Source organism: Callithrix jacchus, chromosome 5, assembly GCF_049354715.1.
Source record: "Callithrix jacchus isolate 240 chromosome 5, calJac240_pri, whole genome shotgun sequence".
In the NCBI taxonomy this organism is placed as follows: Eukaryota; Metazoa; Chordata; class Mammalia; order Primates; family Cebidae; genus Callithrix; species Callithrix jacchus.
Window position 1 is genome coordinate 62,905,664 of NC_133506.1, and position 22,060 is coordinate 62,927,723.

Genomic DNA, 22,060 nt, shown 5'->3' on the forward strand with positions numbered 1-22,060 from the left:
TTATTTATAAGAGTTCTTGCTTTATTTTTTTACTTTTTTTCTTCTTCTGTCTTTAAGGTGCCTTTACAACAACCAAACGGACAGGCATTCCAGCCCCACGGGAATTTTCAGTAACTGTCTCAAGAGAGAGGTCTGTGCCACGTGGTCCCTCCAACCCCAGGAAATCAGTGTCCAGTCCAACTTCTTCCAACACTCCCACTCCTACCAAGCACCTGAGGACCCCTTCTGCAAAGCTCAAGCAAGACAATGAAGGTGGAGAAAAGGCTGCGCTTGAGTCCCAAGTTCGGGAACTTTTGGCAGAAGCCAAAGCAAAAGATAGTGAAATTAACAGGCTTCGAAGTGAACTAAAGAAATGCAAAGAGAAAAGGACTCTGAGCACTGAGGGGACTGATGCTTTGGGCCCAAATGGAGATGGAACATCAGTCTCCCTAGGTGACATGGAACCTATGATAAGAGCTCTTGAGGAGAAGAACAAGAACTTTCAGAAAGAGCTCTCTGACCTAGAGGAAGAAAACCAGGCCCTGAAGGAGAAACTCATCTGTCTTGAGCACTCCCCAAACTCAGAAGGGGCAGCAAGTCACACTGGTGACAGCAGCTGCCCAACATCCATAACTCAAGAGTCAAGCTTTGGAAGCCCAACTGGAAATCAGTTGTCCAGTGACGTTGATGAGTATAAGAAAAACATACATGGAAACTCATTACGGACATCAGGCTCTTCAAGTAGCGATGTTACCAAAGCTTCTTTGTCACCAGATGCCTCCGACTTTGAGCACATTACAGCAGAGACACCCTCGAGGCTCCTGTCCTCGACCAGTAACCCCTTTAAGAGTTCAAAGTGTTCTACCGCTGGGAGTTCCCCAAACAACGTAAGCGAATTATCCCTGGCTTCCCTCACAGAGAAGATACAAAAGATGGAAGAAAATCACCATAGCACTGCAGAAGAACTGCAGGCTACTCTACAAGAGTTATCAGACCAGCAACAAATGGTGCAAGAATTGACAGCTGAAAATGAGAAGCTGGTGGATGAAAAGACAATTTTAGAGACATCCGTTCATCAGCATCGAGAGAGGGCAGAGCAGCTAAGTCAAGAAAATGAGAAACTGATGACTCTTTTACAAGAGCGAGTAAAAAGTGAAGAACCTACCACTCAGGAAGGAAAAATCCTTGAACTGGAGCAGAAGTGCACAGATATTCTTGAGCAGGGCCGCTTTGAAAGAGAGAAGCTTCTCAACATTCAGCAACAGTTGACCTGTAGCTTGCGGAAGGTTGAGGAAGAAAACCAAGGAGCTTTAGAAATGATTAAACGCCTGAAGGAAGAAAATGAAAAACTGAGTGAGTTTCTAGAACTGGAACGGCGTAATAATAATATCATGACCAAAACTTTGGAAGAGTGTAGATTTACCTTGGAAGGGCTAAAAACGGAGAATGGATCTTTGAAATCTCATTTGCAGGGTGAGAAGCAGAAAGCCATAGAGGCCAGTTCCATAGGGCAGATGGCAGAGAGCTGCGAAGTTCAAGAAATGTTGAAAGTAGCCCAAGCGGAGAAAGATATACTGGAACTGTCTTGCAATGAGCTCAGACAAGAATTACTGAAGGCAAATAGTGAAATTAAACATGTTTCCAGCCTGCTGGCCAAGGTGAGAAGAGACAATTCTTTACTGGTATTTGTTCATCCTTATTCATATTTCTGCCCTTAACCTCCAACTTTACAGAGCACGTAGAAGCATTTGCTCAGTCTATTTCATTCATGAAGCCAGCATTCCAGCTTGAAGTCCTGTTAGATTGCAGAGAGATTGGAAGTGGGGATACAAAAAAGAAAGGCCTAGATTTCTGATTATGTGTGATTGAGTGTGTAGTGGGGATGTGGAGTGAAATCAGAGTATGATGCAGTGATAAAGAATATTACAGAGCCTATGCCCAGGCTCTGGTCTAGTGCAAAGGAGGGGCACCTGGTATAACATGGGGGTTGGGGGTACAGAAGGACTTCCTGGAAGAAATAGCAACTGAGCTGAGTTCTGAAGACTGAGTGGGAGTTTGCCAGGTCTATCAGCATGCTTTTAGCTGCTGGTAACAGACAATTAAATCACTCCCAATTTTCCACCAAAAATTACCACTATTTTTGTGTTTTCTTCCAGATATATATGTGTGTATATGTATCATACAAGTTAAACAAATTTTGAATCATCCTATACATGTTATTAACTTTCTTTTTGCATTTAACAGTTTAGAAATGATTAAACTTTTTAATCAGCATATTTACATCATTAAATATTCATTTAAACATTCTTTTAAAGGCCAGATAGTAGTTTAATATAAATATTTCATATTTATTAGGTCCCTGTTGTTGAACATACATATAGTCAAACATTTGTGGTCTTTCCAGTCTTTCAATATTATAAATACTTTTTTATATGTCTTACTGTTTATTTTGGAAAAATTCCTAGACGATGACTTACTGAGTCAAAGAGTATAAACATTTTAAAGACGTTCAACACATTCAGCCAGATTGTCTTTCAGAAATATTATGCCAGTTTATTCATCCTAGCGGTCATGAGATCATGTGCTTCCCTGAACCCTGTCAACACTTTGTATTATCATTTAAATCTGTTAATCATTTCATTTTTTTTGAGACTGAGTTTCACTCTTGTTACCCAGGCTGGAGTGCAATGGCGTGATCTCGGCTCACTGCAACCTCTGCCTCCTGGGTTCAAGCAATTCTCCTGCCTCAGCCTCCCAAGTAGCTGGGACTACAGGCGTGCTACCCAGCTAATTTTTGTATTTTTAGTAGAGACGGGGTTTCACCACGTTGACCAGAATTGTCTGGATCTCTTGACCATGTGATCCACCCGCCTCAGTCTCCCAGAGTGCTGGGATTATAGGCGTGAGCCACCACACCCAGCCCAATCATTTCATTTTTTAAACATTTTTTGCTTGGGAAGATCTTCCATAGCCCAAGACCAAATAAATAATAACTTTTCTCATTTTTAAAAAATAATACTTTAATCAGCCTGGAATTTTGGTTTTGTTTGTTGTTGTTGTTTTTTTTTTTTTTTTTGATGTAAGAATTGTGGTGATTATATGATATTCTGCCCACCTCTCAGAGCAGTGCTGGAGAGGTGCAGAGAGATGGATTCCTATTCCCTGTTTCCTCCAAGTTCTGGGTCTGATTTAGGGATCTGCTGGCAAGAGGATCATCTTCCTACCTTACTTCAGGGGTTGTCATTGTTTCAAGAAGCAAATTATGCCCTGAGTTCTCATGAGATTTTTCTCCACTGCTTCATCTGTCTTAAGATGAGTTCGTTGCAACCTGATTCCGCATTTGGCCATCTGATGGTTTTAGTGGTGGGTCATGTTTAGGAGTTTCTGTCTTTGTCTGTATCCTAAATTTGCAGGTATTTTATTGAAGGTATGGAAGTAATTCCATTAGAGGTTACCAGTCAGGCTTTGTATCGGGTTTTAATATCTTATGGAATAAGAATATTCTTTTTTACTTGATTACTCACTACTCTCTTGCAAAATGTTTTATCTCCCATGTGGACCTTCTTGAAGTTCTTTCTCAGTCCTTCAGTATTTTTGGTAGTTTGATTGGCATTACATTGTATATATCAATGAGAAATAATTTGACATCTCAGAGTAGCTTATTTTTTCTGATCATAAAATTATGTTTTCATTATGAGGATTTAAAAAAGCAGGAAAGTATAAAAAAGAAATATATTACCTTTAATCTCACCACTTGGATAAAAACTGCTAACATTTCGCTATGTGTCCTTTCAGGCCTTTTCTCAATTTATACATGTTTGAGCATGTATAAAAACTTGCATTGATATGATTATGATATTTTGTCTTCCTATCCAGAAGAGTAGAGTATGTCTGTCCACATTCCATTACAAAGAACCAGTTGGATCAGTTTATATATTCCACTGTTAATCTTTTCTGATTAACTTGTTTCTACTTTTATCTTAATTTTTTTGTCCTATTTTTGTGCATTTCTTTGGTTTCTTACTAGTTTCTTGAGTAAAATTATTTCTTCATTTAACTTTTTTTATTCTTGGTTGATAATGAAAGCATTTAAAGGTATTGTAGCTTTGGTAAATAGAGACAATAAAATCTATAATCTTCTAGAATAAACTAAATCTAATTTAAAAGAAATCGTTTGCATTTTCTGTAGACTACCAGGCACAATTTATATGTTTAAAATCAAACTGCTATTATTTATATATCCCAGATCTTATTGAGTGCTAACTAGAATTATAAAATACTGATAGTAGGAGGGGAAAGGACCTAACTAGTATTTTTAGGTGAGAGTTTGAGGTAAAGATGGGGGCATGCTATCACATAGGCTTTCTTTTATATCCATCAAGACCCTAGGTCTGTGATTTTGTGCTGTCTTAAGTGCATAGAAACTGATTTGTAATCCCAGTGGACTTGTAACATACTAATCTTCCTGCCCTTTTACATTACTGCAGAAAAAGCAAAACACAGACCTCCTAAATGGACTAATATTTATTGTATCGCTACCACAGAATATCAACTAATCCACCAACAACCATGAATTTAAATGACAGAGACTCATGTCCAAAGGATAACAGGAGAAGTTTTAGCACAAAACTATTATATGGTTATTTATTTTTAGAGACGGGTTCTCGTTTTGTCACTTAGGCTGGAGCGCAATGATCATAGCTCATTGCAGTCCTGAACTCCCAGGCTCAGGTGATCCTCCCACCTCAGCCTTCTGAGTAGCTGGGACAACAGCCAGGCACCACCATGCCTGACTACTTGGCTTGTTTTTAAAGGATGGGGATTGAATTTTTTCTATAATTAATGACATGATCTGATAGCTTTTATGTAATCAGGTTTTTTTCTCCTTTAATTTGTTAATGAGGTGAGTTATAACAACGGATTTTCTAAGGTGGTCTAGTGTAAAATCATGCTTGCATTCCTAAGGTAAATCCTAATTCTTGAGTTTTCAATTGTTTCACTTGAACTTTCAAATATAACTGCCTTCAGTTATATTTCAAATATAACTGCCTTCAGCAGGTATGGGAGTAACTGTCCTGTTAATCACCAAGCAACATTGTGTACCCCGTGAGCAGCGCATTCATCCACTCTTATGCTTGGCAGAAGGTGAATATTATGAAAAAGAATACAATAAGCTATTTACAAAGTGCCAAACCATCCTATGATCTAATAGATTCAGTAAATCTATGTAAGTTTCCAGTTTAGATTACTCACGTGACCCAAATACTGTCAAAAGAGCCTCTGAAAAGCCTTGAAAAGTCCTTTTTTTAAATAGAAGGTAGGTTTCTTCCTCATGCAATAAATGGAAAATTGATAGGATTTCTACAATATTTTGTAGGTTTCTTTTTCTTCTCATTTCTTTGTCTTCAGTGGTTTGCTAAGCTCTTTATTTTTTTAACCTCTCTGATATACCCCATATGCATTTTGCTGGCTGCTTAATCTGTAGTCACATGACATCTGTACAACTTTGAGGAAGGGTCTCATTTCCACAGAACCCAAAGTCACCACTCCTGGGAGCCACACCTGTTCCTGCAAGCAGCATGGAGTTGTATGGGATTGTTGTTTTTCCAGGCAATAACATGACCCAGCTTTAATTTTCTTTTTTACCTTTTCAGTTGTTTGGGATCTTGATTTCAAGTTAGAATATCATTTCTAGGCTTGAAACCTAGAAGTTCTAAAAGAAAAATACCTATTTATTCCCCCTGAGGTTGAAGTTTATAGGTGGTGTCCTTAGAATTTTAGTTGTTTCTGCAGAAACTCGGGGTCCACTTCTAGAAGAGTAAGGAGATTATAAATAACCACTTGCCGTGAGTGGTCTGGGGGAGTGAGCAGAGTTGAAATGACTAGTGTGCTACCTAAGTGAATTCTGGAGCCAGACTGATTTAGAGTGGCAGCTAGTCAGAGATGGCAGAAACAGAATTTGAGGGAAATATTGGCAAATAGATGATCCTGTAGCTGCGACATTGGAGTAGGGCACCTTAAAAGACTTAAGAGACCTGGAAACCTGGTTTAAATAGTCAGGTGGGCCAGGAGTGTATCAGGTGATGCATTGGAATATGAGAAACTGCCCTCCTATCAAAAGCATGAACCAGGGGACCCTCTCTCCACCCTGGACCCTAAGAGCAGGAGGTAGGCTGTGGCTGCCCATGGTGCAGGCCCAGACTGTGGCTGGTAGTGCTGTGGTTCTGGGCCTCCTGCCAGGGGTACAGGACAGCTCAGCATTGACAAGCAGCTTGGCCCGCCTATTGGCAGCTCTGGGTAGGCATGTCTCCTGGATACCTGGGTCCTATGGGGAGAGGGTTTCCCACAGCCTCCCAGAACTTTCCCTTTACAGCTGATTGATGAGAAGCGGGTCACATAGCGCCCCCATGCTACCCCTCTTGAAATCACAGTTGCAGCCTGATTCTTGAACAAAATTGGAATTCTATTAGGAAGATACAAGGTTGGGGGGTGGCTTTTGGTGAGGAATGGGCACTATTTACCACACCAGGCCTCCACTCCTTCACCTTTCCCCACACAGTACTCACAGTGATCTGATCATGTAGCCCTTCCGGTGCTGCCTGGGGCACCACATGCTTCGCCCAGCACCCGCTCCCACCACACCTCCACTCGCAGTCCCACCGCACGTCCAGCCGTACTCCCACACCTCCCTCCATGCCAGGCCCAGCCAGGCCAGTGGCTGCCTGGCAGTCATGTTTTCTCAGGGGCCTCTCTTGGCCTGAAGAGATCCCCACCCCATTCACCATTACCTGATCCCTCCTGAAGCTTTCTGCTTCAGTTACTGGGTCTTCAGCAAGGCCTTCAGTTCTGCAGGGCCCTGTCCCATGGAACTCCAGGCTCATTTGAGTAAATGACATAATTGTCACTCAGCCAAGGTCACTCATGGGAACACCCTGGCCCTCAGAGGACTCAGACATGCAGGTGAAACTATTTGGAGTGCTTCAGGGAAGCTGAGGGAACCTACTGCCTGAGTAGCCACTGGCGACTGCTGGAGAGGTGGGAAGGTTACGGAACAGAAAACACGGAGATTTCAGTCATCTTCAACTCCTACTCTCCAGCACCAAACATCAACTCTGATGAGCAGAGGCCTGTGGCTTCATGCTGGAAAGGAAGCCTGTCAGCAGCTTCTGTCAACAGGGCCTGTTTTCCAGCTCCCCTGGGCAAACCATGAGGATGTGGAAGTCAGGAAGAGGCCTGTGGAGGCTGCTTGGGGAGAGTCTCACAGACGCTGCACCAGGAAGCCTCTGCTCAAGGGGCTGTGGCCTGGGGAGAGTTGCCACAGGCCTCAGCCTGGCTATGCAGAGTTAGCTGTGCCCCAGGAACGGAATCTTCTGAAGATTAAACTACAAAGCCAGAATGCCCCTGCAGCCTTTATTATGTGGGAGGTGACAGGCATGTGGCCTGGAGCTCATGGCATGTCTGCCAGGTCCTCCCCCTATACCCCCAGATCTCTGTTCTTGAAGCCCGTTAAAAAGGGGCAGAAGTTTGGTGGAGACAGTCGGATGGTTTGAGGAAGGGTGGTCTTACCACTTGGGCAGATCTGCAGAACCTGTAGCTCTGACCCCTTGCTCTTACCTGTGACTCCACAGGGGGCTGCTTCCCAGTCCTGCCTGACCCTACTTCCCCGTGTTTCATCTGCACTTCTGAGTCCTCTGAGGGCCAGGGTGTTCCCATGAGTGACCTTGGCTGAGTGACAATTATGTCATTTACTGAAAACAAGAAAACATGGACTTGTTTTCTTCTGGACATGTTAATGCCTTTCCTGACGTGAGGCCTCACATGAAGAGAGCACCCTGTCTTCCGTTCACATGACTTCAGGACTCGTCTGTGAGCCTGGTGTTGCCCAGCACTTCTCTCTCCAGTGCGAGGTCTTGGGAAGCACCCGATTGGGGCCTTGCTGCTTTGAAAGGTCCCTACCAGGGCACAGACCTTGCTTCCAAAGCTTGCCTCTGTGTTCCCAAAGGTGAAATACAGATGTTTATCCTCATCTTTGAGTTTTCCAACAGCCTTACTCCCCCATAACTGAAGTGTAAATTAACATTTTCTCCTCTCCCTTGGTGGAGCAGCATTGCCAAAATAATAATAATGCAACTTTAGGCCAGTAAGAATGAACTGTGGCTGATTATCAGCAGTGTTTATTCATAACAGGGCCAAGAACCAAGCAGAGGGAGTTTTGCAGTAGCCAAGCTAGATGCCAAAACAAACACCCCACATTCTTACTCATTGTATTAGTCTGTTTTCATGCTGCTGATAAACACATACCTGAAACTGGAAAGAAAAAAGGTCTAATGAACTTACATTTCCACATGGCTGAGGATGCCTCACAATCATGGTAGTAGAAGGTGAAAGCTCATCTCATGTGGTGGCAGACAAGAGAAGAGAGCTTGTGCAGGGAAACTCCCACTTATATAGTCATCAGATCTCTTGAGACTTAACGCACTATCAGGAGAACAGCAGGAAAGACCTGCCCCCTGATTCAGTTACCTCCCACTGGGTCCCACCTACAACATGTGGGATATCGAGATAATTGGGTGGGGAGACAGCCAAACTGTATCACTCATGGTAAGTTGCTCAAGTGTTGTTCCAAGTTTTTTTCCTTTTAAACTATGTGTAATTTTAGCATTGCAATTTCTTCCATCTATTAGGTATTCAGTAAATACTTTTCAGATGAATGAATGTCAGAAAAACTTGCAACAGAATTGAGAGGCTGCTATAATTATGTTAATATGTTTAAAAATAAAGTTTATTATATCTTAATAACAGCAGGTAATATTTTGGCGCTTTATATGTGCTAGGCACTCTTAAAGCTTTTCCATATTTTGATCTTATTTTTTGTCTTAACTATATGCTGTTGATTCTGTCTAATCTTTTTTCAGTTGAGCGAACAGAATGATTAAGTTATTAGCCTAATGAATTGATGAAATGAAGCCAGGATTCAAAGTTGGGTCTGATCTTGGAGCGCTTATTTATGTTTTTGAGACATGGTCTTGTTATGTTGCCCAGGCTGGAGTACAGTGGTGTGATCATAGCTCTCTGCACCTGGAATTCCTGGGCTTAAGTGATCCTCCCACCTCAGCTTCCCAAGTAGCTGGAATTACAGGTGCACAACACCATACCCCGTTAATTTTTTAATTTGTTTTTCATAGAGACAGAGTCTTGCTCTGTTGACCAGGCTGATCTCAAACTCCTGACCCCAGATGATCCTCCCACACCTCAGTGCTTCCCAAAGTGCTGGGATTACAGGGATGAGCCAAGGTACCCAGAGCTCTTACTCTTAATCACTGGTTTATACTGCTTCCAAGTTACCTGAAAGCAGAGACAGAAAAACATTTAAAGCAGACCTAAGACTCCAATTAATATGCTGTCACTGTTGTCTTAAGGCCAAAGCCCTTTGATTTGAAGAAAACCACCTTTGAAAGCTTTGTTGAACTGGGAGAGTTTTACCTGATTGTAATACAATGGAGAAATTCACAATGAAAACCTGAGTCATCAAGAAATGTTGTTTCCTATGACCTCTAACCTGAATCTTAAGGGGAGAGGGGGTGAGTTGACCCCTGAGTGTGTGGGGGTAGGGATTCTGGGAATGCTGCTGGAAGAAAACAGCAGGTCCTAAGGTCAGAAAGCCTGGCCATGGAAGAAGTGATGCAGGTAGTTTGTCCTTGGTGGAGTGCACAGGGTGGTTGGTGGAAGTGGCCTGGAGGAGATTACAGCCAAGCAGTTAGGATTTTATTCTCAAGACAGTGGGAGTCTCTGAAGATTTTTTTTTAATAGCTTTTATGGAGATACAATCCATATAAATCACATACGTCTATGGTTTTTAGTATATTCACACAATGGTGCAACCATCAGCACAATCACTTTTAGAACATTTTTGTCACCCCATAAAGAAATCTTAACCTCCAAGATCACCTCCCTCCCAGCCCCTGGCAACCACTAATTTATGTTTTGGCTCCGTGGACCTGTCTCTTCTGGATGTTTTATAGATATGGAACCCACTCTATGCAGCCTCAAGCAGTCCTCCCACTTTAGCCTGCCAGAGTGCTGGAGAGTTCTTTATGTGCTCTGGATACAAATCCCTTACCAGAAAAATGATTCGCAAATATTTCCTCCCATTCTGTGGGTTATCTTTTCACTATCTTGATAATGTCCTTTGTGGCACAAAATGTTTTAATTTTTATTTTTATGAAGTTGAGTTTACTATTTTTCATTGGTGGTTTGTGCTTTTGGTCGAAGGAATTTTAAATAAGAGTTATGGAATCACGTTTACAGTTGAGAAAGATGACTTTGGCCACAGTTGAGAAAGAATGAAGGGCAGAACAGAGAGTGAGTTGGGTGGGAAGATGAGGGCTGGAAAGACGTTTGTTTTATTTATTTGATTGTTTATTTATTTATTTATTATTTTTTTTAATTTTTTTTTTTTTAATTTTTCATTGGATTTTAGGTTTTGGGGTACATGAGCAGAGCATGCAAGACAGTTGCGTAGGAACACACATGGCAGTGTGCTTTTCTTTCCTTCTCCCCTTCACCCACATTTGACATTTCTCCCCAGGCTATCCTTCCCCACCTCCCCCTCCCACTGGCCCTCCCCTTTTCCCCCCAATAGACCCCAGTGTTTAGTACTCCCCTTTCTGTGTCCATGTGTTCTCATTTTTCATCACCCGCCTATGAGTGAGAATATGCGGTGTTTCATTTTCTGTTCTTGTGTCAGTTTGCTGAGGATGACGTTCTCCAGATTCATCCATGTCCCTACAAACGACACGAACTCATCATTTCTGATTGCTGCATAATATTCCATGGTGTATATGTGCCACATTTTCCCAATCCAGTCTATTATCAATGGGCATTTTGGTTGATTCCAGGTCTTTGCTATTGTAAACAGTGCTGCAGTGAACATTCGTGTACATGTGTCCTTATACTAGAACGATTTATAGTCTTTTGGATATATACCCAGTAATGGGATTGCTGGGTCAAATGGAATTTCTATTTCTAAGGCCTTGAGGAATTGCCACACTGTCTTCCACAGTGGTTGAACTAATTTACACTCCCACCAACAGTGTAAAAGTGTTCCTTTGCCTCCACATCCTCTCCAGCATCTGTTGTCTCCAGATTTTTTAATGATCGCCATTCTAACTGGCGTGAGATGGTATCTCAATGTGGTTTTGATTTGCATCTCTCTGATGACCAGTGACGATGAGCATTTTCTTATATGATTGTTGGTCTCATATATGTCTTCTTTCATAAAGTGTCTGTTCATATCCTTTGCCCACTTTTGAATGGGCTTGTTTGTTTTTTTCCTGTAAATCTGTTTGAGTTCTTTGTAAATTCTGGATATCAGCCCTTTGTCAGATGGGTAAACTACAAAAATTTTTTCCCATTCTGTTGGTTGCCGATTCACTCTATTGACTGTTTCTTTTGCCGTGCAGAAGCTGTGGAGTTTCATTAGGTCCCATTTGTCTATTTTGGCTTCTGTTGCAAATGCTTTTGGTGTTTTGTTCATGAAGTCCTTGCCTACTCCTATGTCCTGGATAGTTTTGCCTAGATTTCCTTCTAGGGTTTTTATTGTGCCAGGTCTTATATTTAAGTCTTTAATCCATCTGGAGTTAATTTTAGTGTAAGGTGTCAGGAAGGGGTCCAGTTTCTGCTTTCTGCACATGGCTAGCCAGTTTTCCCAACAGCATTTGTTAAACAGGGAATCCTTTCCCCATTGCTTGTTTTTGACAGGTTTATCAAAGACTGTGTGGTTGTAGATATGTTGTGTTGCCTCTGTTGCCTCTGTTGTGTTCCATTGGTCTATATCTCTGTTTTGGTACCAGTACCATGCTGTTTTGATTACTGTAGCCTTGTAGTATAGTTTGAAATCCGGTAGTGTGATGCCCCCCGCTGTGTTCTTTTTGCTTAGAATTGACTTGGCTATGCGGGCTCTCTTTTGGTTCCATATGAAGTTCGTGGTGGTTTTCTCCAGTTCTGTGAAGAAAGTCAATGGTAGCTTGATGAGTATAGCATTGATTCTGTAAATTACTTTGAGCAGTATAGCCATTTTTACGATATTAATTCTTCCTAACCATGAACATGGAATGTTTCTCCATCTGTCTGTGTCCTCTCTGACTTCGTTGAGCAGTGGTTTGTAGTTCTCCTTGAAGAGGTCCCTTACGTTCCTTGTGAGTTGTATTCCAAGGTATTTTATTCTTTTTGTAGCAATTTTGAATGGCAGTTCGTTCTTGATTTGGCTTTCTTTAAGTCTGTTATTGGTGTAGAGGAAGTCTTGTGATTTTTGCACATTGATTTTATATCCTGAGACTGCTGAATTTGCTTATCAGTTTCAGGAGTTTTTGGGCTGAGGCAATGGGGTCTTCTAGGTATACTATCATGTCGTCTTCAAATAGAGACAATTTGGCTTCCTCCTTTCCTATTTGAGTACCCTTTATTTCTTTTTCTTGCCTGATTGCTCTGGCTAGAACTTCCAGTACTATATTGAATAGGAGTGGTGAAAGAGGGCATCCTTGTCTAGTGCCGGATTTCAAAGGGAATGCTTCCAGTTTTTGCCCATTCAGTATGATATTGGCTGTTGGTTTGTCATAAATAGCTTTTATTACTTTGAGATACGTTCCATCGATACCGAGTTTATTGAGGGTTTTTAGCATAAAGGGCTGTTGAATTTTGTCAAATGCCTTCTCTGCGTCAATTGAGATAATCAAGTGGTTTTTGTTTATGGTTCTGTTTATGTGGTGAATTACGTTTATAGACTTGTGTATGTTGAACCAGCCTTGCATCCCCGGGATGAATCCTACTTGATAATGATGGATAAGTTTCTTGATTTGCTGTTGCAATCGGCTTGCCAATATTTTATTGAAGATTTTTGCATCTATGTTCATCATGGATATTGGCCTGAAGTTTTCTTTTTTTGTTGGGTCTCTGCCGGGTTTTGGTATCAGGATGATATTGGTCTCATAGAATGATTTGGGAAGGATTCCTTCTTTTTGGATTATTTGGAATAGTTTCAGAAGGAATGGTACCAGCTCCTCTTTGTGTGTCTGGTAGAATTCGGCTGTGAACCCGTCTGGACCTGGGCTTTTTTTTGTGTGGTAGGCTCTTAATTGCTGCCTCGACTTCTGACCTTGTTATTGGTCTATTCATAGTTTCAGCTTCCTCCTGGTTTAGGCTTGGAGGACACAGGAGTCCAGGAATTTATCCATTTCTTCCAGGTTTTCTAGCTTATGTGCATAGAGTTGTTTGTAATATTCTCTTATGATGGTTTGAATTTCTGTGGAATCTGTGGTGATTTCCCCTTTATCATTTTTTATTGCATCTATTTGGTTGTTCTCTCTTTTCTTTTTAATCGATCTAGCTAGTGGTCTATTTTGTTGATCTTTTCAAAAAACCATCTCTTGGATTTATTGATTTTTTTGGAGGGTTTTTCGTGTCTCAATCTCCTTCAGTTCAGCTCTGATCTTGGTTATTTCTTGTCTTCTGCTGGGTTTTGAGTTTTTTTTATCTTGCTCCTCTAGCTCTTTCAATTTTGACGATAGGGTGTCAATTTTGGATCTCTCCATTCTCCTCATATGGGCACTTATTGCTATATACTTTCCTCTAGAGACTGCTTTAAATGTGTCCCAGAGATTCTGGCATGTTGTGTCTTCGTTCTCGGTGGTTTCGAAGAACTTCTTTATTTCAGGCTTCATTTCGTTGTTTATCCAGTCAACATTCAAGAGCCAGTTGTTCAGTTTCCATGAAGCTGTGCGGTTCTGGGTTGGTTTCTGAATTCTGAGTTCTAACTTGATTGCACTATGGTCTGAGAGGCTGTTTGTTATGATTTCAGTTGTTTTGCATTTGCTGAGGAGTACTTTACTTCCAATTATGTGGTCAATTTTAGAGTAGGTGTGATGTGGTGCTGAGAAGAATGTATATTCTGTGGATTTGGGGTGGAGAGTTCTGTAGATGTCTATCAGGTTTGCTTGCTCCAGGTCTGAGTTCAAGCCCTGGATATCCTTGTTGATTTTCTGTCTGTTTGATCTGTCTAATATTGACAGTGGGGTGTTAAAGTCTCCCGCTATAGTTGTGTGGGAGTCTAAGTCTCTTTGTAAGTCTTTAAGAACTTGCCTTATGTATCTGGGTGCTCCTGTGTTGGGTCCATATATGTTTAGGATCGTTAGCTCTTCTTGTTATATCGATCCTTTTACCATTATGTAATGGCCTTCTTTGTCTCTTTTGATCTTTGTTGCTTTAAAGGCTATTTTATCAGAGATGAGAATTGCAACTCCTTCTTTTTTTTTGCTCTCCATTTGCTTGGTAAATCTTCCTCCATCCCTTTATTTTGAGCCTTTGTGTATCCTTGCATGTGAGATGGGTTTCCTGGATACAGCACACTGATGGGTTTTGGATTTTTATCCAATTTGCCAGTCTCTGTCTTTTGATTGGTGCATTTAGTCCATTTACATTTAGGGTTAGTATTGTTATGTGTGAATTTGATACTGCCATTTTGATGCTAGCTGGCTGTTTTGCCTGTTAGTTGTTGTAGATTCTTCATTATGTTGATGCTCTTTAGCAATTAGTGTGATTTTGGAATGGCTGGTACTGGTTGTTCCTTTCTATGTGTAGTGCCTCTTTCAGGAGCTCTTGTAAAGCAGGCCTGGTGGTGACAAAATCTCTGAGTACTTGCTTGTTCGCAAAGGATTTTATTTTTCCTTCACTTCTGAAGCTCAGTTTGGCTGGATATGAAATTCTGGGTTAAAAGTTCTTTTCTTTAAGGATGTTGAATATTGGCCCCCACTCTCTTCTGGCTTGCAGAGTTTCTGCCGAGAGATCTGCTGTGAGTCTGATGGGCTTCCCTTTGCGGGTGACCCGACCTTTCTCTCTGGCTGTCCTTAGTATTTTCTCCTTTATTTCAACCTTGTTGAATCTGACGATTATGTGCCTTGGGGTTGCTCTTCTTGCGGAATATCTTTGTGGTGCTCTCTGTATTTCCTGCAATTGAGTGTTGGCCTGTCTTGCTAGGTGGGGGAAATTTTCCTGGATGATGTCCTGAAGGGTATTTTCCAGCTTGGATTCATTCTCTTCGTCACATTCTGGTACACCTATCAAACGTAGGTTAGGTCTTTTCACATAGTCCCACATTTCTTGGAGACTTTGTTCATTCCTTTTTGCGCTTTTTTCTCTGATCTTGGTTTCTCGTTTTATTTCATTTAGTTGATCTTCGACTTCTGAAATTCTTTCTTCTGCTTGGTCAATTCGGCTATTGAAACTTGTGCATGCTTCACGAAGTTCTCGTATTGTGTTTTTCATCTCCTTTATTCATATTCCTCTCTAAGTTATCCATTCTTGTTATCATTTCCTCGAATCTTTTTTCAAGGTTCTTAGTTTCTTTGCATTGATTTGAAACATGTTCTTTTAGCTCACAAAAGTTTCTCATTATCCACCTTCTGAAGTCTAATTCCGACATTTCGTCACAGTCATTCTCCGTCCAGCTTTGTTCCCTTGCTGGTGAGGAGTTTTGGTCCTTTCTAGGAGGCGAGGTGTTCTGGTTTCAGGTGTTTTCCTCCTTTTTGCGCTGGTTTCTTCCCATCTTTGTGGATTTATCCACCTGTCGTCTGTGTAGTTGCTGACTTTTCAATTGGGTCTCTGGGTGGACCCCCAGATTGTTGATGATGAAGTATTTCTGTTACTTGGTTTTCCTTCTACCAGTCTAGCCCCTTCGCTGTACGACTGCAGAGGTCCACTCCAGGCCCTGCTTGTCTGGGGTACACCTATAGCAGCTGCAGAACAGTAGGGATGCTACCAGTTTCTTTTTCTGCTATCTTTGTCCCAGAATGATGCGTGCCAAATGTCAGTCTTTTAGATATAGAGGGGTCAGGGAGCTGCTTGAGGAGACAGTCTGTACTTTATAGGAGTTCAAGTGCTGAGCTGTGAGCTCTGATGTTCATTCAGGGCTGTTAGGCTGCTATGTTTAATTCTGCTGCAACAGAACTCAAAAAAAAAGCCCTTTTTTTCTCAGCTGCTCTTTCTGAAGTGGTTGGTGCTTTATTTTTGAGTGCCTGTGGGGTTGTCCTGCCCAGCTAGGAGGCAGTCTTGTCTTGCTGAGGCTCCGCCCTGCTGGTGGAGGTTCACCCTGTTTCTGCAGGCTCTGCCCTTCTGCTAAGGGCTCCGCCCTGCAGCCACGGGCTCCGCCCTGCGGCGGAGTCTCTCTGTTGTAGCGGGTTGCCTCGGCAACGGCAGCCTGGGTCAGCAATGGGCGTGTACCTCAGTAGGGGCTGATTGCCTCCGTAATGGCAGACGCCCCTCCCACACGGAGCTTCGCCTTAAGGTAATCTCCTAACAGCGAGCGTTTGGAATCCCGTTTTGTTTGTCGCACTGTGCTACCCCTAACGCTTTGTCCTGGGCTGGCTCACTGTTCAAGTCCCATTCAGTCTCAAGTTCAGCCCTCTCAGGTCTCAGGTTGCCAGTTCAACAGGGCACCCAGAACAGTGCGCTTTTGTGCGGACCTCTGTGGAGCGCCTCTGCACTCCGGCGCAGGCCGCAGCCGCACCGGCTGCTGGCTACACCCGTCAAGATCTCTGGCTGGCGTCCCGCGTTTGTTTTTTATCTGGGAATTTCCCCGTTCTGTGGGCAACAAAGGTCCATCTGGAAATGTGTCCCTGACTCACCTTCTCAGCGCATCCAGCGAGAGCCCGATCCTGGGTTGTTCTCACAGCGCCATCTTGAGTCGTCCATTTATTTATTTTTAAGACGAAGTCTTGGCAGTGGTGCATCTGTTGGTTCACTGCAACCTCCGCCTCCTGGGTTCAAGCGATTCTCCTGCCTCAGCCTCCTAAGTAGCTGGGATTACAGTTACCCACCACCACTCCTGGATAACTTTCCTATTTTTAGTAGAGATGAGGTTTCACCATATTGACCAGGCTGGTCTCGAACCCCTGACCTCAAGTGATCCACCCACCTCTGCCTCCCAAAGTGCTAGGATTACAGGCGTGAGCCACCACATCTGGCCTGGAAAGACATTTAGACATTAGATGTTTAGAAGGGAGGTTCAGTAGGGTCAGGTGACTGATTTGATGTCAGGGATGGGCAGGAGGAAGGCGTATCAGCCCATTCATAGATCTCCAGCTTGTGTGATTGAATATGTGGTTGTGCTGCTTCCTGGGAGAGGGAACACAGAATATGGGGCAGGTTTGAGAAGGGAGAGTTGTCTGCTGGAGCCAGCAAGGATTCCCAGGCCTGCAAGCCGAGGCTGCTGTCAGCACCTGCTGATCCAGCCACAGAGATTGGAAGCCCCTGCCCTTCTAGGCCAAGAGTCCTCCAAGGCAGGGACCTCATGCCTGATGTTTCTCTTTGCCCCTCCAGGACCTTTAGAAGCTGTAGAAACATGTCTAGCCAGGATGTTCCACAAATGCATTTCACATCTGCTGAGGTTTGTGAGTAGTCTCCACAGTGTTAGAGGAGGAGGTGACCCTGAAGATGGGCAGATGAGATTCTGAATTCTTGACAGTTCTTTGCCCTGGTAGATGATCTCTTTTTAAGCACTCGAGATAACTTGATTGAATGGACTATATAATCACCAGATTAAGTCAAAAGCCAACTGAAATGGCAGACTTACCCAAGAAGCAGTTATGGGGTATTTACGAGACAGGTATCTTCCTGTTGGTCATACCCACTTCTCCACTTGTGCTGGTTTCTAATAACACTATCTGTACAACTTTAATGTTACTGGAATTTACTCACAATTTATTATAGGATATCTGTTTATGTCTCCTTAGTACCATGTTTTTGCTATGTGAATATTTTAATGAAGGGTTAAATGATTTCTCAAAGCCAGGACATAATTCTTCAAAATACTGTCTTTGCTATAAAAATTTACTAAAAATAACTAACACTGAAATGTTGGAGCCACAGCATGCTTTTACTTTAATGTTCTGATTTCTTGGTTCTTGATATATTGACAACGTTTCTGGGTTAGCTATAAATCTAATTCCTTATTCTCTTTAGTCTCTATTCTTATGGCTGCTTTGTGCAAGAGAAGAACTTGGTTCTTAGATGATCTCTAGCTTGATTTCCTTTGTGCTTTTGTTCATCACACTAAAGAAAGCTATGTAGGTGTTCTGATAGAGATGTTTATTCAGTACTGTCAAATTATCTGTTGGTCAAACCATCACAACCAGTTGTTTACCCCTCTGAGAGAAGAATCTAGATGGTGTGTTGCCACCAGCATAGGAGTGCTCTTAATATCTGCAGCTGGGGAGTGCATCCCCAGGGTCCCCCGGCATGAAGCTCTTCCTCTTCAGGAACACTCATCTGGAGATGCCTGAGGCCTTTTGCCTTTCATGAAGGCACTGGTGAATGTCTGATTTAATGCTTTGACCCAGACTTGTAAAGCAATAGATTCATTTGGGGAGAGGATGGCAAGTAGCATGACTCAGCCTCCATGCTTAACTTTATCTTCTGAGTAAGGATTTTGGGGGTCCTGAGATTTTCTTTTTTTTTATAAGTGTCTTGATAAGCATGGGGTGGGGGTGGGGAGTGGAGGAGGTGACCCTTGCTAGGATTCTAGAGGGGTCTGACCTCAGAGCTGCACTGCCTGTCCTCTGGGCCCTCCCTGGGGGCCTCTGCTGCCATCTGCCTTGGGCACCTGCTGGAAAGGAGTGGCTTTCACTGTCCTCTCTGCAGGAAATAGTGGCCTTCCTGGGAAGTTTGTTTGAATCTATTTATAGTGCAATTCTACTGGTTCCATATCTACAGAAAATTGATCTTTGAAATTGGGAGATGCTTGTGATGCATGAGAGTGGTTTCTTTTTTCAAGGGAAATGTTGCAAGTCTCATTGTTACGTGACAATGTCTCTTGACATAGAGAAGTAAAAGGAGCTGGCCAGTCAGGCATGTTGGGCAGTCTCCCTGTAGTTCCCAGCTACTCAGAGGGCTGAGGCAGGAGGATCAGTTGGGCCCAGGAGTTCAGCCTAAGCAACAAAGCAAGACCCCCATCTCTTAAAAAAAAAAAATCTCCACATGCACACGAATGTTCATTGCAGCACTGTTTACAATAGCAAAGACCTGGAACCAACCCAAATGCCCATCGATGGACTGGGAAAATGTGGCACATACACAACATGGAATATTATGCAGCAATCAATAATGATGAGTTCGTGTCCTTTGTAGGGACATGGATGAATCTGGAGAACACCATTCTCAACAAACTGACACAAGAACAGAAAATGAAATACCGCATATTCTCACTCACAGGCGGGTGATGAACAATGAGAACACATGGACACAGGGAAGGGAGCACTACACACTGGGATCTACTGGGGGGGATAGGAGAGGGACAGTGGGTGGGGGGAGCTGGGGAGGGATAGCGTGGGGAGAAATGCCAAATGTGGGTGAAGGGGAGGAAGGCAGCAAAACACACTGCCACATGTGTACCTATGCAACTATCTTGCATGTTCTGCACATGTACCCCAAAACCTAAAATGCAATTAAAAAAAAAATCTCAAGCAAGGGAAATGCAAAGGAGCTGGCCAGCAGAGAGACCCGCAATGTAAGCAGGGCCTGGAGCACCTGCAGTCCTGGAAGGGTAGGCTTTGTTCTCAGCCGCTTGATCCTTGCTGGATTACTCTTTTCTTTTTTTTTTTTTTTTTTTAATTTTTTATTGGATTATAGGTTTTGGGGTACATGAGCAGAGCATGCAAGACAGTTGCGTAGGTACACACATGGCAGTGTGCTTTGCTTTTCTTCTCCCCTTCACCCACATTTGGCATTTCTCCCCAGGCTATCCCTCCCCACCTCCCCCTCCCACTGGCCCTCCCCTTTTCCCCCCAATAGACCCCAGTGTTTAGTACTCCCCTTTCTGTGTCCATGTGTTCTCATTTTTCGTCACCCACCTATGAGTGAGAATATGCGGTGTTTCATTTTCTGTTCTTGTGTCAGTTTGCTGTGGATGGTGTTTTCCAGATTCATCCATGTCCCTACAAACGACACAAACTCATCATTTCTGATTGCTGCATAATATTCCATGGTGTATATGTGCCACATTTTCCCAATCCAGTCTATTATCAATGGGCATTTGGGTTGATTCCAGGTCTTTGCTATTGTAAACAGTGCTGCAATGAACATTCGTGTACATGTGTCCTTATAGTAGAACGATTTATAGTCTTTTGGATATATACCCAGTAATGGGATTGCTGGGTCAAATGGAATTTCTATTTCTAAGGCCTTGAGGAATCGCCACACCGTCTTCCACAATGGTTGAACTAATTTACACTCCCACCAACAGTGTAAAAGTGTTCCTTTTTCTCCACATCCTCTCCAGCATCTGTTGTCTCCAGATTTTTTAATGATCGCCATTCTAACTGGCATGAGATGGTATCTCAATGTGGTTTTGATTTGCATCTCTCTGATGACCAGTGACGATGAGCATTTTTTCATATGATTGTTGGCCTCATATATGTCTTCTTTCGTAAAGTATCTGTTCATATCCTTTGCCCACTTTTGAATGGGCTTGTTTGTTTTTTTCCTGTAAATCTGCTTGAGTTGTTTGTAAATTCTGGATATCAGCCCTTTGTCAGATGGGTAGACTGCGAAAATTTTTTCCCATTCTGTTGGTTGCCGATTCACTCTAGTGACTGTTTCTTTTGCCGTGCAGAAGCTGTGGAGTTTCATTAGGTCCCATTTGTCTATTTTGGCTTTTGTTGCCAATGCTTTTGGTGTTTTGTTCATGAAGTCCTTGCCTACTCCTATGTCCTGGATAGTTTTGCCTAGATTTCCTTCTAGGGTTTTTATGGTGCAAGGTCTTATGTTTAAGTCTTTAATCCATCTGGAGTTAATTTTAGTGTAAGGTGTCAGGAAGGGGTCCAGTTTCTGCTTTCTGCACATGGCTAGCCAGTTTTCCCAACACCATTTGTTAAACATGGAATCCTTGCCCCATTGCTTGTTTTTGTCAGGTTTATCAAAGATTGTATAGTTGTATGTATGTTGTGTTGCCTCCGGTGCCTCTGTTTTGTTCCATTTGTCTGTATCTCTGTTTTGGTACCAGTACCATGCTGTTTTGATTACTGTAGCCTTGTAATATAGTTTGAAATCCGGTAGTGTGATGCCCCCCGCTGTGTTCTTTTTGCTTAGAATTGACTTGGCTATGCGGGCTCTCTTTTGGTTCCATATGAAGTTCATGGTGGTTTTTTCCAGTTCTGTGAAGAAAGTCAATGGTAGCTTGATGGGGATAGCGTTGATTCTGTAAATTACTTTGGGCAGTATAGTCATTTTCACGATATTAATTCTTCCTAACCATGAACATGGAATGTTTCTCCATCTGTTTGTGTCCTCTCTGATTTCGTTGAGCAGTGGTTTGTAGTTCTCCTTGAAGAGGTCCCTTACGTTCCTTGTGAGTTGTATTCCAAGGTATTTTATTCTTTTTGTAGCAATTGCGAATGGCAGTTCGCTCTTGATTTGGCTTTCTTTAAGTCTGTTATTAGTGTAGACGAATGCTTGTGATTTTTGCACATTGATTTTATATCCTGAGACTTTGCTGAAGTTGTTTATCAGTTTCAGGAGTTTTTGGGCTGAGGCGATGGGGTCTTCTAGGTATACTATCATGTCGTCTGCAAATAGAGACAATTTGGCTTCCACCTTTTCTATTTGAATGCCCTTTATTTCTTTTTCTTGCCTGATTTCTCTGGCTAGAACTTCCAGTACTATATTGAATAGGAGTGGTGAGAGAGGGCATCCTTGTCTAGTACCAGATTTCAAAGGGAATGCTTCCAGTTTTTGCCCATTCAGTATGATATTGGCTGTTGGTTTGTCATAAATAGCTTTTATTACTTTGAGATACGTTCCATCGATACCGAGTTTATTGAGGGTTTTTAGCATAAAGGGCTGTTGAATTTTGTCAAATGCCTTCTCTGCGTCAATTGAGATAATCATGTGGTTTTTGTTTTTGGTTCTGTTTATGTGGTGAATTACGTTGATAGACTTGCGTATGTTGAACCAGCCTTGCATCCCCGGGATGAATCCTACTTGATCATGATGAATAAGTTTTTTGATTTGCTGTTGCAATCGGCTTGCCAATATT

The 22,060-nt window shown here is 42.5% G+C and overlaps 1 protein-coding gene across 39 annotated transcripts in view; it reads left to right on the plus strand.

Annotated features, from left to right (window-relative positions):
* SPECC1 (sperm antigen with calponin homology and coiled-coil domains 1) overlaps positions 1-22,060 on the plus strand; it is a 498,473-nt gene that overhangs the window by 251,990 nt on the left and 224,423 nt on the right. For 38 of the 39 annotated variants that reach the window (XR_013535346.1, XR_013535347.1, XR_013535355.1 and 35 more), the window contains one exon: positions 58-1,637. The exons of the other annotated variant lie outside the window; for it this stretch is intronic. Coding sequence is in view for 25 of the 38 variants with exons in the window: in XM_078372281.1 (XP_078228407.1) it covers positions 58-1,637 (1,580 nt within the window). In the remaining 13 variants the exon portion in view is untranslated. The remainder of the gene's footprint in view (positions 1-57; positions 1,638-22,060) is intronic. 39 annotated transcript variants of the gene reach the window in all.